Below are 16,204 nucleotides of genomic sequence, written 5' to 3' on the forward strand. Positions count from 1 at the left end.
CTTGATGTTCACATGAGAGTTCATACTGAGAGAAGCCGTTCACAGATCAGTGTGGAGAGTGCATATACAAACAAAATCTTAAGGAACACATGGATCCACACCGAGAAGCCGTTGATCAGTGTAGGAAAAGCTTCTCATTGAAACATCATCTTGAGATTCACTTGAGAGTTCATACTGGAGAGAAGCCGTTCACATGTGATCAGTGCGGGAACAGCTTCACATGAAATTTCAAACCATTTTGAAAGTGACACACTTCCTTCTGCCAGTTGGTGGCGCTATAACTTAGACTCACAATAGTCACATCCATGTGATCGGTCTCCTACAACGAATACACGGATGAAGTTTCATCAAAATCAGTCAATGTAAAGTGTATCCGGAAAGTATTCACATCGTTTCACTTTTTCCACATTTTGTCATGTTACAGCCTAATTCTAAAATGGATTAAATTCATTATTTTCCTCAAAATTCTACAAACAATACCCCATAATGACAACGTAAAAGAAGTTTGTCTGATGCTCATCTGATGGGAATATTCTAGCATTTATTGGATAATTGATGTGGGAGGAGCTTCACTGATGATGTGTGTGATGTGGGAGGAGCTTCACTGATGATGTGAGTGTTGTAAGAGAAGCTGATCTGCCAAAATAAAAAAAATATATTAGTTACTAAGTGTGTTTTATCTTGATGTCTTGATTAGAGAATATAAATAATGATAAGAAAAACAGATGCAGCATAAAGACAGAAATAAATGTAGATATTTGTAGTAATCAAATCCCCTCAGTCTGTTGACAGCAATGAAATGAGCTTTAAGTGAAATGAGCTTTAAGTGTCAATTTACAGCAGATCTGAAGACATCAGCATAATAAATGAGGTGAAAACAGGAACTATTGACATGAAATAAAGAGTGTTTTCAGCAGTTTCTCTATTAATATTGATGATCCTCAGACTATCAACACTCATTCAACAAGACATTCAGATCATCTCACTTTATTCTGAGTGTTTGCTGTTAGAAACTGATTATTTGAGTCAGGATATATGAGAAAAGACTATAAAACTGCTCTATTGAAAGACAATACTGTTATTTCTCACAATTTGACACATATAAAACATAATACAAAAAAATTAATGACACTCATCTTCATCAAACTCTACAGATAAATAACTACAGCACACAATATGTCCATATTAATCTAAATATAGTCTGATTTTATGATAACTGCATTAATTTCAAGAAAGTAATTACATCATTAACATGTTGCAGTTTTTAATAGCAGAAACTGACAATGTTCCTAAAACCTTTAAAAATAAAGAGCAGCACAAAGCAATATTTAATCTTTCCAGTATCAATCTGTTCATATTTATCTCTATTAACATTGAAGTACAGATTAAAAATATCTCATGGCTCATTATAGGCTCAATGTAAAGTATTTATCAGTATCATATATTTTAATAATATTAGTCATTCAGTAACAGTTCTTCTCACTCCAAACACTGAAACAATGGTGAGTTGTGACTGAGCTTCAGCAGTTTCAGTGTTTTTTGTGTTGTCAGGATCAACAGTCTCTGTTTGGTTAGAGTCTCTAGGGTCATTCCATGGTCCCTGTTTCTCCTTTTAACACCTCCAGAATCCAGCTGGACACTGTAGGATCTCGAGTCGATGGGCTTCACCACTGCGCCCTTTCTCCAGATCTTATGAGGCTCGAATGCTTGTATTCTCACAGTCACCTTGTTTTAGTGTGTCTGAGTCTCTGGCTGATCTGTTAAAGTATGTTTGTTGCAGTTGTTGGAGGCTGGTTTTCATGGGTAGTCGTGAATAGAGATGAGCAGCGTGTTGTTTTTTAGTGATTATGTTATTTTTATAGATGTTTTGTCGTTTTGAACAGTATTTGGCGCGTCTACCGTTGGCGGCCGATGACGTCACCGCTCGCGCGCGCCTTCCTCTCATTCAGTTTCAGCGTCTTCTGAGGAGAGTCGAGCAGTTCACGGTATTTCTCATATTTACACGATCATCAAACACACTTTACACAGTTTGATCAAGCGACAGGCTCATTTATGTGTTGTTTTCATCGAGCACAGCGATACTTGTGCGTCTTCTGTCGTCTTAATAAACATTTAGTGCAGCATGTGAGGAAAATATGATGAATTCATTCAGACCTGAGTGATTTTGTGTTCGTTTGTGTGATTGTTTCATGTTTTATAGTGATGAATAACTGTTACTGAATGTCAAAGTTTGAGATCTGTGAGGAAAATGTTGAATTCGTTCAGACCTGAGTGACTTTGTGTTTATTTGTGGGATTGTTTCATGTTTTATAGTGAAAACTGCTAATGAATGTCAAGTCATAAGTCAAAGTTTGAGATCTGTGAGGGGAATTGATTGGAATCGATCTCTAGATTTGCTGCTGCCATTTTATTTCTACTCTTTTAACATATTTGGACTTTATTTCCAACTTGATCACTTTACATTATTAAAACACACTGGAGCAGAAAGTGCTAAATACATTGAGCCTGTAGCTAATGAGCCACATAACATATTTTAAAATGATAAATAAATGTTTAAATGTTTGACAGCAGAAACATTAAATTGCTTTGTGGTGCTGTTTAATTTTTAAAGTTTTTCTATCTAATTACATTAATGTATTATATAGCCTATAGTTATTAGAAAATCAAATTATTCATATGGATGCTATGTGCTGTAGTTATATATCTTGTAATGGTGCCATTAGTGTTTGTTTTGTATTATTGGAGTTTTATCGACGTCATATTGTGAGAAATAGTAAAAAGTATTATCCTCCTGACTCTGACAGCATAATCAGATTCTAACAGCAAACACTCAGAATAAAGTGAGATGATCTGAATGTCTTGTTGAATGAGTGTTGATAGTCTGAGGATCATCAATATTAACAGAGAAACTGCTGAAAACACTCTTTATTTCATGTCAATAGTTCCTGTTTTCACCTCATTTATTATGCTGATGTCTTCAGATCTGCTGTAAATTGACACTTAAAGCTCATTTCATTGCTGTCAACAGAACAATGTTCAATTTAGAAATAAAATTGTCATTTTAAATATTTATACTTTATATAGTGTATAGATATACACTATCCTTCAAACCACTTTTTTCAAAGTTTTAATCATAAAATTTAACTAAATGTAGTTCTCTTATTATTTTATGTATTTTATTAAGTACAGATAAAAAAAAAATAACCGTTGTTTCCTTTTTACATTACATCTGTTACACTAAATGATGATGCAACATTAAATCATTTTGTTTTTAAAAACAAAAGTTGTTTGAAACATTAAAATACACTTGCATTTAACTGGTTTTCTTTGTTAAATCAATTTTTTTTTTTACATTTAATTGATTTTGGCAGATAAGCTTCCTCCCACATCACACACATCAGTGAAGCTCCTCCTACATCACTCACATCATCAGTGAAGCTCCTCCCACATCACACTCACATCAACAGTGAAGCTCCTCCCACAGCAGTTCATCAATAAATGCAGGAATATTCCCATCAGAGGAGCATCAGAGCATCAGGAAGAGCTGAAATCTGTGAAAGACTGAGTTTATTAAAGAGGACAGTGAGAACATGAGTGATCCAGAACCCTGCAGAATGAAACACACTGAAGATACTGAAGAACAAAGAGGTTGGTTTTTATTCTTCATTCATTCATGATGCTGAACAACATTCATGATAGAAACAAACATTGTTATTTTAGGAATAAACCGTCAACACCAAAATGTTTGAAGTAAATGAACTTTCCAGAATGGCTGACAGGGTTGTAAGTGTAACTTGAGCAAAATCTCTTCTTACAGTAACTTTGGTAACAGGGTTGATGAATGCAGTCATTCATTTGTGTAAAAACTGAGACAATGGATTGAGATTTCTTTCTTGTCCCATCATGCGGTAGAAAGAGCCCAGAAGATGTCACTTCCTGGAGCCAGTTGCATAAACTTAATCACTATATTAAGACTGTGTTTTAAGACTGTGTTTTAAGAACTAGTTTGACCAACTTGCAGTTAACCAAGGGGTAATCAATGTTATTTTCCCAATTTAAATTACACCGATCTACCTTTTTATGTAACAGACTTTAAAAAATTAGAACCACTCTTCAAGAAAAACATTAGTGTCTTAACTAAGTGGTTTATGCAACTGGCCCCAGGTGTCACCGTTTTAAGAAATCCTGTTTTTGAAAGCAGGAAATCATGTCAGAAGTAACAGGGTTGAGTGAATCATGAAGGACACTGATAATAACACATTTAAAGATGCAGTCAGTCTAGACTTTGAGCATGTGAACTTTCTACAGACGCTGAAACTGTCATGATATGATGTCACACTCCGTGAATCTCTTTTAAAACATAAATAACAAATAATAATCATTCCAAAATGTTAAAATATTCAATCTAAAACTGCAAACCACTGGATTGTGTCGTTGAGATGACCGGTGAGTCTGTACAATTGGAAGATTAATGTTAAAGTTTCAGGGACATATGCAATTAATTTATGAAAATGCAAATGCATCAAAATTATCGGGATATTTTATAGCAAGTCTCAATTTTATGACTTTTTTTTTTTCTTTAATTTCAGGACTGATGGAAGAGAGCGAGGAGAGTGAAGAACTGAATGACGTAGAGGAGAAACATCATGACAAACCTGGAGAAAAACCTTTGAGTCGCTCAAAGAATAAAAAGACATTTTTAAAGAAAAGAAGAGCCAAGAAATCTACAACCTGCACTCAGTGTGGAAAGAGTTTCACAAAGAAATCTTGTCTAGAGCTTCACATGAGAGTTCATACTGGAGAGAAGCCATTCACATGTGATCAATGTGGGAAGAGCTTCACACAAAAAGTACATCTTGATGTTCACATGACAGTTCACACAGGAGAGAAGCCGCACACATGTGATCAATGTGGGAAGAGTTTCAGTCAATCATCAACCCTTAAAGAACACATGAAGATCCACACTGGAGAGAAGCCGTTTACATGTAATCAATGTGGGAAGAGCTTCAGTCACTCATCAACCCTTAGAGAACACATGAGGATCCATACCGGAGCGAGACTGTTCACATGTGATCAATGTGGGAAGAGTTTCAATCAGTCATCGTACCTTAAAAAACACATGATGATCCATACTGGAGAGAGACCGTACACATGTGATCAATGTGGGAAGAGTTTCACGCGATCACAACACCTTAAAGACCACATGAGGATCCACTCCGGAACGAGACCGTTCATATGTCATCAATGCGGCAAAACATTTCTTCTGGAATCAGCTCTGAAGACACACCTGAGAGTTCATACGAAGGAGAAGCCACATTCATGTTCTGTGTGTGGAAAGAGTTTTTCACTGCTGCAATATTTAAATGTGCATCAGAAAACACACACTGGTGTGAGAGAGTACATGTGCTTTGAGTGTGAGAAGAGTTTTACTATAGCAAACAGTTTAAAACTGCACCAGAGAATTCACACTGGAGAAAAACCTTACAAGTGTTCACACTGTGACAAGAGATTCAGTCGGTTAGCACATCTGAAAACACATGAGATGATCCACACTGGAGAAAAACCTTACAAGTGTTCACACTGTGACAAGAGATTTAGTCAGTCATCATATCTGAAAACACATGAGAAGATCCACAGCAGAGAGAAGCCCCACATGTGATCAGTGTGGAAAGAGTTTCTCTATTAAAAGTCGCCTGAAGAAACACATGAAGATCCATGCAGAGGAGAAACCACATCACCACAGCTGAGAAGAGACTCAGCCAATTATCTCCTCTCCACCTATAGTTGGCGCTGTTGCTCTGTGTCTGCTGTTGAATTATCCAGGTTGTGGATGAGGAGCGACCCCTGATGTGATTGTGTACATACAGTAGTACATAGTTCAGTGCTATATAAATGCTTCATTTATTCATAGTTAGCCGTTTCTCAATATGCGTTCTTGTCTGTTCTTGTGAAATTCATCAGTTGCTGACCAAGTTCTGATCTAATTCAAAGTTCACATCTAGCCGAAGAAATTTTCAAATCCTCGGATGTGTTCTTGATCCGCCCCTTTTATCGAGTCTTACCTCGGCTAGTCCTTCTGATGATTGCCACTGGCTCTGATGTCTCTGTAGTGGTTAAACATGAGATATAATTCATCTTTTGTATATATAACAGGTGATCTTTGGACTCATGAATCTATAATTTGTTGAAGTGAAAGTGAAATTTCATAACTTTACCATTGTAGCCTACTAGAGCGCTGACTTTGTACATTTGACTGAATTGTTTGCTTTATTTCTTGTTGTAGCTTCTTATACCTTTTGCTTATACTTTTCTAATGGTTATTATTGATCATTAAAACTAACAAAAAGAAACAGTGTTGTGTTTTATGTTTGCAGACTATATGCACATATTACCTGAACCACATGTTTAATATTTTTTAAAATGTAAACAAAAAGAGGAAGAGCTGTGTTTTATAGTTTGTTTGGTTATAAATATACATGCATTGAAGATAATCGATGAACGTGTTGTCTAAAGTACATGCATGGCTATTAATATGTTTAAGATTTTTTAAATGAAAATAAAAAAGAGTGGTGTTTTATAGCATATTTCATTTTATGGTTGCCTAAAATATACAGAGATAACTGGAGTAGCCAGAGCGAGCTGAGTGACATTATCAAGTACGCTGCTGTATCATGAATCACCAGACTTCATTCTCCTGAGTCACACTTGTCAAGGACTAGAGGTCTGCAAGCCCATCGGGGCCCTGACATGATGAGTCCATTCGGGCCGTGCTCGCGACAATTATTTTTTTACAGATCGGGCTCGGGTCTGTCTCGTTTAGCTTCTCACATAGCGGGGTGTTTTTTCAATGTTTTGTATTTTGTTTGTTGGTGACGCAATGGGGGAACGTCCACGTGACCCGGTGTTTCGAAACCTGACTACCAAAACCTCCAATCCTATTGGCCGGCGACAGTCACATAGCGCGACCCAGAAGTATAAAGGCGCGCCTATGGAAACAGTCGGTATATATCGTCTTTGAGGGACTGTTCCGCAGGCAGCCCCAAGCATGGTAAGGAAACGCAGAGTCTCGTTCCCTGTTCTCAGGGAACTATGGTTACATACGTAACTAGAGACGTTCCCTTTCGAAGGGAACTTCTACTCTGCATTGGTGACGCAATGGGGAACGATATACCCACGCCTCCATGCTTAGGGGAGTGCATGCCAAGAATGGCTGAGACAGAAGTCCTTACAGTTCTATAGAAACTGTAGTAGCTCCCCCTCAGGTCACACCGGACTGTCAGTGACAGCATTCCCTAAGGCCAACAGCCCAAGCTGAGCCTATAAGAGGCCTTCCTCACAGGAGAGAAGGCCTGATAAGGCCGCTTAGAGCTTCTGAGACCACCTCCTCCACAGACAGAGTGGTCTCTTCTAGGGAATGAGGGCATGGATCCGAAGGAAACCCCGACCAGCCACTAGAGGGGACAGTGTCACCCTCAATGCCACCAGGGAAGCTGACCTGGTCTTATCATAAGACATGCCAAGTTTTAGCCAATCCCTCTCTGAACACAGAATCTCCAAACGCAACCTTCACAGAAGGAAACAGGTAAGAGTGACAGCAGTAGGGCAGGAGCAACTCAAACCCGCGCGTAGAGACGGGCATCCCGGAGAGCAGAACTCAGCTTAGAGTGCTATGAACCCTCATATTAAGGGGAATGTATACCGCTCACCTAGGATCTGCTTAGTGCCTAATTAACGCACTAAGGAGGCTGTGCGCTATACACACCTGATACCTCAGGGGAGCACAAACCAGCCTAAGGGCTGAAACTCAGGAGGAGGCCTAAACAGGGTCAACCACCATGAATAGCTTAGGGAGCTAAGAACTATTACGTTTATTATGTAGTACTGTTACATCATGGCAGTGTTCTTAGGTCCTAGAAACGATATTAACCGACACAGAGGAGGTTAATTACCGCCAGGGCCCGTGGCCAACAGTGTGTGTAAAGATCCTCAGATCGAAATACACATCAACATATACCATTATGTTAAGAAAGGTGGCCTGTAAGGCCTAAAAACCTTTAGACAATATGGCATAAGTCTATTGGCCTTTACTAGGAGCATATAGGATCCACCCTGAATATATAGGTGGCTGAGGCTCAACTAGCATATTCCATCAGGTTCAGTGAAACAGAACAGATGTAGTGAAGTGACCAAACCTCAGTAAGGTCCGTCACAATCTCACTGAGGGGTTAGCCACTCAACACACTTGGAACACAGTTCTCTTTTTCCAGTGAGAAGAGTATTCTAGCTGAACTCCAGATGCTACACCGGAGGCCGAGAAGAAGGCCTACCTTAGTATGCACCTGGCAACAGCAAGTGGCTGCTGTAATCTAGACCACCAAAGAGCAGTGTATAAACTTCCTCGGAAGAGACACACAACACTGTTTCCCAATGCGAACTGGCCTTTCGAAGTGGCCAGTTTGCCCAGGACAGACAGGCTCTTGAAGTGGTCGGATTCTGAGCATCCTGCCAGCAAGCCAGCCAGGAAAGAAGCCGCTAAGGGCCTACAGTCCTAGTGACGAGTGGCGTTCAGCCATAGTAAATATAACAGTCCAGTCAACTAAAAAGGAAGGCCTAAGGAGGGCCAACGATTTTATTAACAGGTGGCTTACAGCAACTTTAAGATATAGCAGAATGTGCCAACAAAGAACTGACAAGGAAGCTCCTCAGAGCGAACCAAATCAGAACCAAGAGGCAACCGCCTAATCTGGTAACTCTAAGAGACGCACACCATACCATCACTGGACAAGAAGGGAGGCCGAAGAGGGCCTACCCATTCATGCCGCATGTGGCAACAGCTCGTGATCTAATAGGGAACTAAGCTACAGGAAAGAGTTCCAAAATCTATGGGAAGCTAATCCTGAGCTACCAATAATACACATTCCAACAGGCAATGGAATACAATGGGAACCAATACAGCGAATATGGTCTAAAGGAGGCCAATGGGGCCTACGTTTCAAACAACACGTGGCGCAACCTGTGGCAGTTTAAACAATATATATCCATTTTCAAGGGATAATATACAAAGGTTATTGCAAATAACATTCCTAGCTCTAGCCTAGCCGCTAAGCTACAGGCAAAGAAACGGTAAACAAAGTCTGTTTAGACAACGCCTTCAATCTCATGGGAAGAGAGGAAAGCAACGTACCCGAGCAAAAAATATGTCAGGCGGCCGATTAAAGGGTTATTCGAGGATTATTCTGACGCCGGCTTTCAATCACCTCCCTTAGATCTTGCTTCCTATTCCTCGTATCCCGCCGCTTCTGCAACTTACTCCGAGGAGGAGGAGGCGCTCGAGCGGCGACACTGGATCGCTGGACCTGCCTCTGAGCCTCGGCTCGAGACGGTCCAAGGCCTCCTGGGTGTTTGGGCCCAGAATCGGATCTGAGCGGTATGCAGTTCTTATATGCTGCTGAGCGTGCCCTCACCTCTCTGAACTTTCCAACAACCGTCTCAACGGAACTCTAAGAGATGCACACCATACCATCATTGGACAAGAAGGGAGGCCTACCCATTCACGCCGCATGTGGCAACAGCTCGTGATCTAATAGGGAACTAAGCTACAGGAAAGAGTTCCAAAATCTATGGGAAGCTAATCCTGAGCTACCAATAATACACATTCCAACAGGCAATGGAATACAATGGGAACCAATACAGCCAACACGGTCTAAAGGAGGCCAATGGGGCCTACGCTTCAAACAACACGTGGCGCAACCTGTGGCAGTTTAAACAAATGTGAGCAAAAAGCGATCAAACTACAGCATGCTAAACCAGCTAATGCTAACTAAAAAGAGGCTATGTGACAAACAGGCCTACATTATAGCTAGAAAGAACAGCCAAAAGGATGATCAAAGACAGGAAGCGAGAAAATACCCAACTTTCCTCAGAAAGTGGTAAAGCTACCCTGAGTATGCAATCCAGCAGGTGATGCACTCAGTAACACCAATAACCTAAATATGGGGAATATTGGGTCACCAATGTCTATCATAGCGGAAATCCCAGCTATATATAACAAGTGCCAACCTGTGGCAGCATATTAAGCTCACATACAAACATGTAGGGCAAGGATCTAGAGCCTAAAGCCAGCACTAGCAGCGGCTTTAAAATGTCATCTTAAGACAAGGGAAAAAGTTCTTCCAGACAGATTCTCAAATCTGTGCTTAAGCCATAGAGGACAAGGCTAACAGATAGCAAAGTCAATTCAACTTGATTGTAACAGCATACAACAAGTGGCCTAGAGGAAAAACATATTTTCCTATTGACACAAAGCTCTAGAAAGTGGGGCCTAGCAGAAAAAATGCTCCGCTTATCTGTCTCAACAAGGTAAGGGCCTAATCCACCTGAGATAACAGAACAGGAAGTTAACACTGATGGTTATACAAGCTATCTGTTAACTCAACCCATGCACCTACATAATAAGGGGATAATGGGCATACGGCCTAACCGCTCCCTCGGGAGGAGGCCAAAACTAGGAATATATATCCATTTTCAAAGGATAATATACAAAGGTTATTGCAAATAACACTCCTAGCTCTAGCCTAGCCGCTAAGCTACAGGCAAAGAAACAGTAAACAAAGTCTGTTTAAACATCGCTTTCAATCTCATGGGAAGAGAGGAAAGCAACGTACCCGAGCAAAAAAGATGTCAGGCGGCCGATTAAAGCTGCCGACGTCACATAAACTGAAGCAGTGAGTGCAACTCAAGCTATACTAAACAATAACTGAGAAGCTAAAAAAGGAACCGAACAGTGGCCATTTTGTGGCCCGCTCAGCCCTTCTAAAAACTACTCCAGTTTTGCCCATCAAAACCCCTTACATATTTATACTGTCACATGTTCAGAAAATATATTAGGAATAGCAAAAACAAGGCCAACATAACAATAAGTTGGCCCCGCTTACCTTTCCTTTGGCTTCATGGACCAACGAATCCTCCTCCTGACCGTGGTGGGAGGATAATTCAGGTTTATGCCAAAAAAACCTGTTTCACTATCAAGCCATAAGGCGGGCCATCAGAGAAAAACTCATCATGGGCCCAACCGTCAGTCCTGACTGTTCAAGGGTGTCATCTGAACATGTCACAGAGGTTCCCGGGGAGGCAGAGGAATAGCGGCGAGGACAGATGTAATGTGCCCCTGCCGGCGAGGAGATTGATTACCGGCGAGGGTTATTCTAACGCCGGCTTTCAATCACCTCCCTTAGATCTTGCTTCCTATTCCTCGTATCCCGCCGCTTCTGCGACTTACTCCGAGGAGGAGGAGGCGCTCGAGCGGCGACACTGGATCGCTGGACCTGCCTCTGAGCCTCGGCTCGAGACGGTCCGGGGCCTCCTGGGTGTTTGGGCCCAGAATCGGATCTGAGCGGTATGCAGTTCTTATATGCTGCTGAGCGCGCCCTCGCCTCTCTGAACTTTCCAACAACCGTCTCAACGGAACTGCCAAAAAGTTCAGAGGGTGAGACTGGGGCATCGAGGAGAAAGCCCTTTTCTTTCTCCCCGATGTCCGCCATGTTCAGCCACAGATGTCTCTCCGTGGCCACCATGGCCGCCATAGATCTACCGATCGAGGCGGCCGTCTGTTTGGTGGCCCGGAGAGCGAGATCTGTGGTGCGGCGCAGCTCAGCCACCGCTTCAGGGGACAGACCCTGCCCCTGATCCAGATCCTTCAGCCCCTGATCCAGATCCTTCAGCAGATCAGCCTGGTAAGCTTGCAACACCGCCATCGTGTGCAAAGCCCCGCCAGCCTGACCTGCTGCAGCGTATGCCCTGCCGTTCAAACGTGATGTCATCTTAAGGGGTTTGGACGGCAGGACCGGAGCTTTCAGTGACGGTGCACTGCCTGTAATGAGATAGTTCACAAACGTCTCGTCAATGGGTGGTATCGCCACATACCCATGCTGGCGTAATCCCTCCACATCAGCGAAATTTCCCCACTGATGTGTATGAATTCTTGCCGAGTATGGGCTCTTCCATGCCTTCTCGATCTCTACATGGAGATCTGGAAGGAACGGAAGGCTCACCGGAGTTACAGGGTTATGGTAAAAAAAAATCGTTCGTCCAATCTGCCGCGAACGGTTTCCTTCCTCTCACGCTCCCACGGCAGCTGCAGCCTGCTGGCAGCACATTCCATAACCTCCAATAACTCAGCGTACGCTGAACAGGGAGGTCTGGAGAAAGAAGCTGCTTCGCTTGCTTCTTCCTCCACTGCCATCGCCTGCTCTTGGGGGCTGGCAGCCAGAAGAACACTCGCTCCTGTATCTGAAAGATTGTCAGAGATAAGACATCGTTCCTCATCCAGGATCGCATCCTCACCAGCCGCCGCCTGAGGCTGAGAGACGGTCACACCTCTCACAAACTCGGCGGCGAGCTCCACCTGTGAACCCCATGAACGCAGTCTCTGCTCTGGCTCAGCATGGGCGGGACCAGATCCACCGGGCACAGATGTTGACACCCCTTCTCTCGAGAAGAGGGCCAGGCGAGAACAGAGCGTTCTGATAGGGAAACGCTCACAATTGACACAGACAATGCCCTCAAGCACTGTCCGCGCGTGTTCTTCCCCCAGACAATGAACACATAGGGTGTGTGTGTCCTCCGGTGTCAGGAATCTCGGACACAGATCAGCACACTTCCTAAAGTTCTTACCTTTCTCAGACATAGTTGAATTGGAATGGATTCTTAATACCAAAGAATACACGGCAGCAGTCGACACAACAGTTCCGAAAAGATGATGCATACCGACTGTTTCCATAGGTGCTCCTTTATACTTCCGGGTCGCGCCATGTGACTGTCGCTGGCCAACAGGATTGGAGTTTTGTCTTTCAGTAGAGCAGTCTTTTCTCATATATCCTGACTCTGATAATCAGTTTCTAACAGTAAACACTCAGCATAAAGTAAGATGATCTGAATGTCTTGTTGAATGAGTGTTGATAGTCTGAGGATCATCAATATTAACAGAGAAACTGCTGAAAACACTCTTTATTTCATGTCAATAGTTCCTGTTTTCACCTCATTTATTATGCTGATGTCTTCAGATCTGCTGTAAATTGACACTTAAAGCTCATTTCATTGTTGTCAACAGACTGAGGGGATTTGATGGTGTTTATGTCTGTTTATTTCTGTATTCATGCTTTCAACTGTTTTTTTTTTCTAGAAAAAAAAACTTTTTTTCTACTTTTCTAGATATTTGCTATTATTTTAACGAAGAAACAGAATAATGTTCAATTTAGAAATAAAATGCAATATAACTAGCCTTAGTTGCTTTATGATAGATGGATATAAATGCTGAATGCAATTAGTTTATGGATGAAATACAAAAAGTGGTTAATCTAGCAAAAAATAAAACAAAAAAAATCACGGTAAGAATACTGTCATCACGAGAGGCAACGCGAAACGAATAAAATGTCATGTTTTAATGAAAAGTGGACAAGAAGTGCTTGTTTTCAAAAATATGATTTAATATATCACATAAGTTACATCAAGGGTCAAATAAAATAGAAATAGCACATTAAAGTTAAAAGTTGTATGATAAAACCATTTTGTGTGTGTTTATGTTCATTGTACAGGTCTGATATAAAGAATGTTCTTGCTCAGGTGGCCAAAATGTGCGCTCAACAGAAAAAAGTTTTGCTCAGCGAGAAAAAAAAAAAAATTAGAGGGAACATTGCTTTTAATCATATCATCAGCTGGATTAAAACACTCTATAAAACACCAACAGTATTGGTCATAACTAATGGTATTATATAAAATCAATTTTACTTAGAAAGAGGTACCAGATAAGGCTGACCACTATCAGCGCTACTCTTTGCTGTCAAGGTATGTCATAGCAATCTAACAGAGGAAGAGGATGGTAAGACAATGGGGAGACAATGACAACAGGCAGTAGCTTGAGGCACTAGAGGCTTGGAACTTTGAGCTGCAACTGAAGCCAGGACAGGAACGGGCACAAGACACAACATAAGACAACAAGAGAGAACAGCAAGAAAAGGCAAAACAGAAATAAAAACTGACTTGGCACAGCGACTAAAGAAAAAAAAAAAAATGCAACTAACTTAATATGAAATGCCTCACTGTTGATAACTGTCTGTCTGTCTGTCTGTCTTTCAGTAACACACGATTCACGCCAAAAACAGCCAAAAATCTCACAAACCACAAAAAAGGCTATTTTATAAGTTGAGTGCAACATAATAAAAGAACAACAAAGAAATAATCTTAGCTTTAGATGCATAAAATTGTATCTTTAGATGCAGAAAAGGCCTTTGATAGGGTAGAATGGTCATTTCTCTTCACTGCACTCAGTCAGATACACACCAGATGTGTGTTGTTTGTTTGAGAGTGCTGCATGCCCAGGCAGCTCTCGAGGGAGCTGGTGATCTTCTTCATGAGGCCGTGCTTCTTCTTGAGGCTGCACTCCCTCTTTGAGGAGGGCGGCTCGGCTTGGGTCCTGCTTCTGCCAAGGCAGACTGGTGCCTGATGTTGTGTGGTTCGCAGATGGATCTAACAGAGGGTTTAGAGATGGGCGTGCCCTATCTCAGCCTCCACCTGTTGGATCTAATGTCTCTATTCGGAGAATAGAGAAGCACGAGATGTGGCTGTTATAGCAGCAAGGGGTGGGCCAACTCCATATTAAACCCTTTGGATTAAGAATGGGATGTCAGCAAAGTACATGTGCACGTAAAGGCAGGTTGTCTCTCAGAGGAGGAAGTGATGCGTCAGACTCTCTGCTGTTTGTCTCTCTGTCATCCTGGAGTTCATGTTTTCCCCCTCATTATTCCTGATGCTCCACTCCATGGAGGATATATTCAAACGAGCTCCAAGTATCAAAGGTTCCTCCAAAAGCCAGTAAAGAGAGTATGAGTTTTCAGCCTTCTGAATGCGGAACAAACTCCACACTTTAAAAAGATTTCTGTAGAAAGATGGTAACTTTGACAAGTCCATTTTCAAAGGGTTCAGCAAAAACAGCTGTTTGTCCAGTCCAAAAGCCCCAATGTTTCGCAGTATGGTACAGGCAACTGCCCTCCAGCTAACATCAGATGCACCATCAAAAAGTCTCTGTAAAAACTGCAAACAAAATGTGGCAGTCCTGCTTTGTAGATGTATCAGTCCTTGCCCTCCTTCTTCCTTTGGCAAGTACAAAACACTCTGTTGCACCCAGTGTAGTTTGTCCCAAAAGAAGTCTACAAGAACAGCTTGAATTCTTATTAAAAGTTCAGGTGGAGGATCCACACAGGCCAGCCTGTGCCATAGGGAAGATGCAACAAGATTGTTTACAACAAGAGTACGTCCTCTGTAAGACATATTAGGAATCAACCATTTCCACTTTTCCAGACGAACTCTTAATTTTCTCAACAACCCCTTCCCAGTTCTTCTGGTGAATCAAGTCATCACCCAAAAAAAAAAAAAAAAAAAAAAAAAAAACTCCTAGATATTTTATACCAAATTAACCCATCGGGAAGGTTCGGTTTGCCATCGGCCCACTGCCCAACCAAAAGTGTCTCACATTTTTTTCCAATTCACTCTGGCAAAGGATAAAAGAGTAAAATCATCAATTAATTTAAGTAAAATCTGCACATCATTTTGTCCACTAATAAAAACCATAACATCATCAGCATAGGCAGACAAACAAATATTGTTTTTACAATTAGATAAGCATACCCCCTTCACCTTTAGTCTTATCTGCTGTAACAAAGGTTCAATAGTCAAAGAATATAACATTCCAGATAGAGGACATCCCTGTCTTATGCCCCTTTCAACCTGGAATGGAGCGCATAAACTGCCATTAATCTTCAGTACACTCTCAACTTCGTTATAGATATACTATAGATATACCTTGACCATTTCTATAAACTCTTGACAAAAACCGAAAGCTTTTAAAGTTCTCCATAAATAAGAGTGCTCAACTCGGTCAAGTTTTTTCCTGATCCAGAGAAATCAGGCCAAAATCTAAATTTAACAATTTTGAAACTTCTAACAAATCCCAAATCAAGGAAACATTATCAAAAATGGAGGAACACAGTAGGACTGGTCCGAGTGTATGACCTGATCCAACACTCTAGATAACCTGTTAGCTAGAGCCTTGGAGAGCAGTTTATAATCACTGCAAAGAAGTGAGACTGGGCGCCAGCACTTTATATCAAACAGGTCTCCTTTTTTAGGTAAGAGGGTGATTATTGCTCTG

General features: G+C 41.4%; 1 protein-coding gene across 1 annotated transcript in view; it reads left to right on the forward strand.

The window, feature by feature from the left end:
* Positions 1 to 16,204, forward strand: part of LOC125277808 (zinc finger protein 729-like) — a 118,697-nt gene that overhangs the window by 80,544 nt on the left and 21,949 nt on the right. The window contains exon 8 of the mRNA XM_048206362.1: positions 4,732 to 5,636. Coding sequence (XP_048062319.1) covers positions 4,732 to 5,636 — 905 coding nt within the window. The remainder of the gene's footprint in view (positions 1 to 4,731; positions 5,637 to 16,204) is intronic.

Source organism: Megalobrama amblycephala, linkage group LG1 (genome assembly GCF_018812025.1).
Source record: "Megalobrama amblycephala isolate DHTTF-2021 linkage group LG1, ASM1881202v1, whole genome shotgun sequence".
NCBI classification, from domain to species: Eukaryota; Metazoa; Chordata; class Actinopteri; order Cypriniformes; family Xenocyprididae; genus Megalobrama; species Megalobrama amblycephala.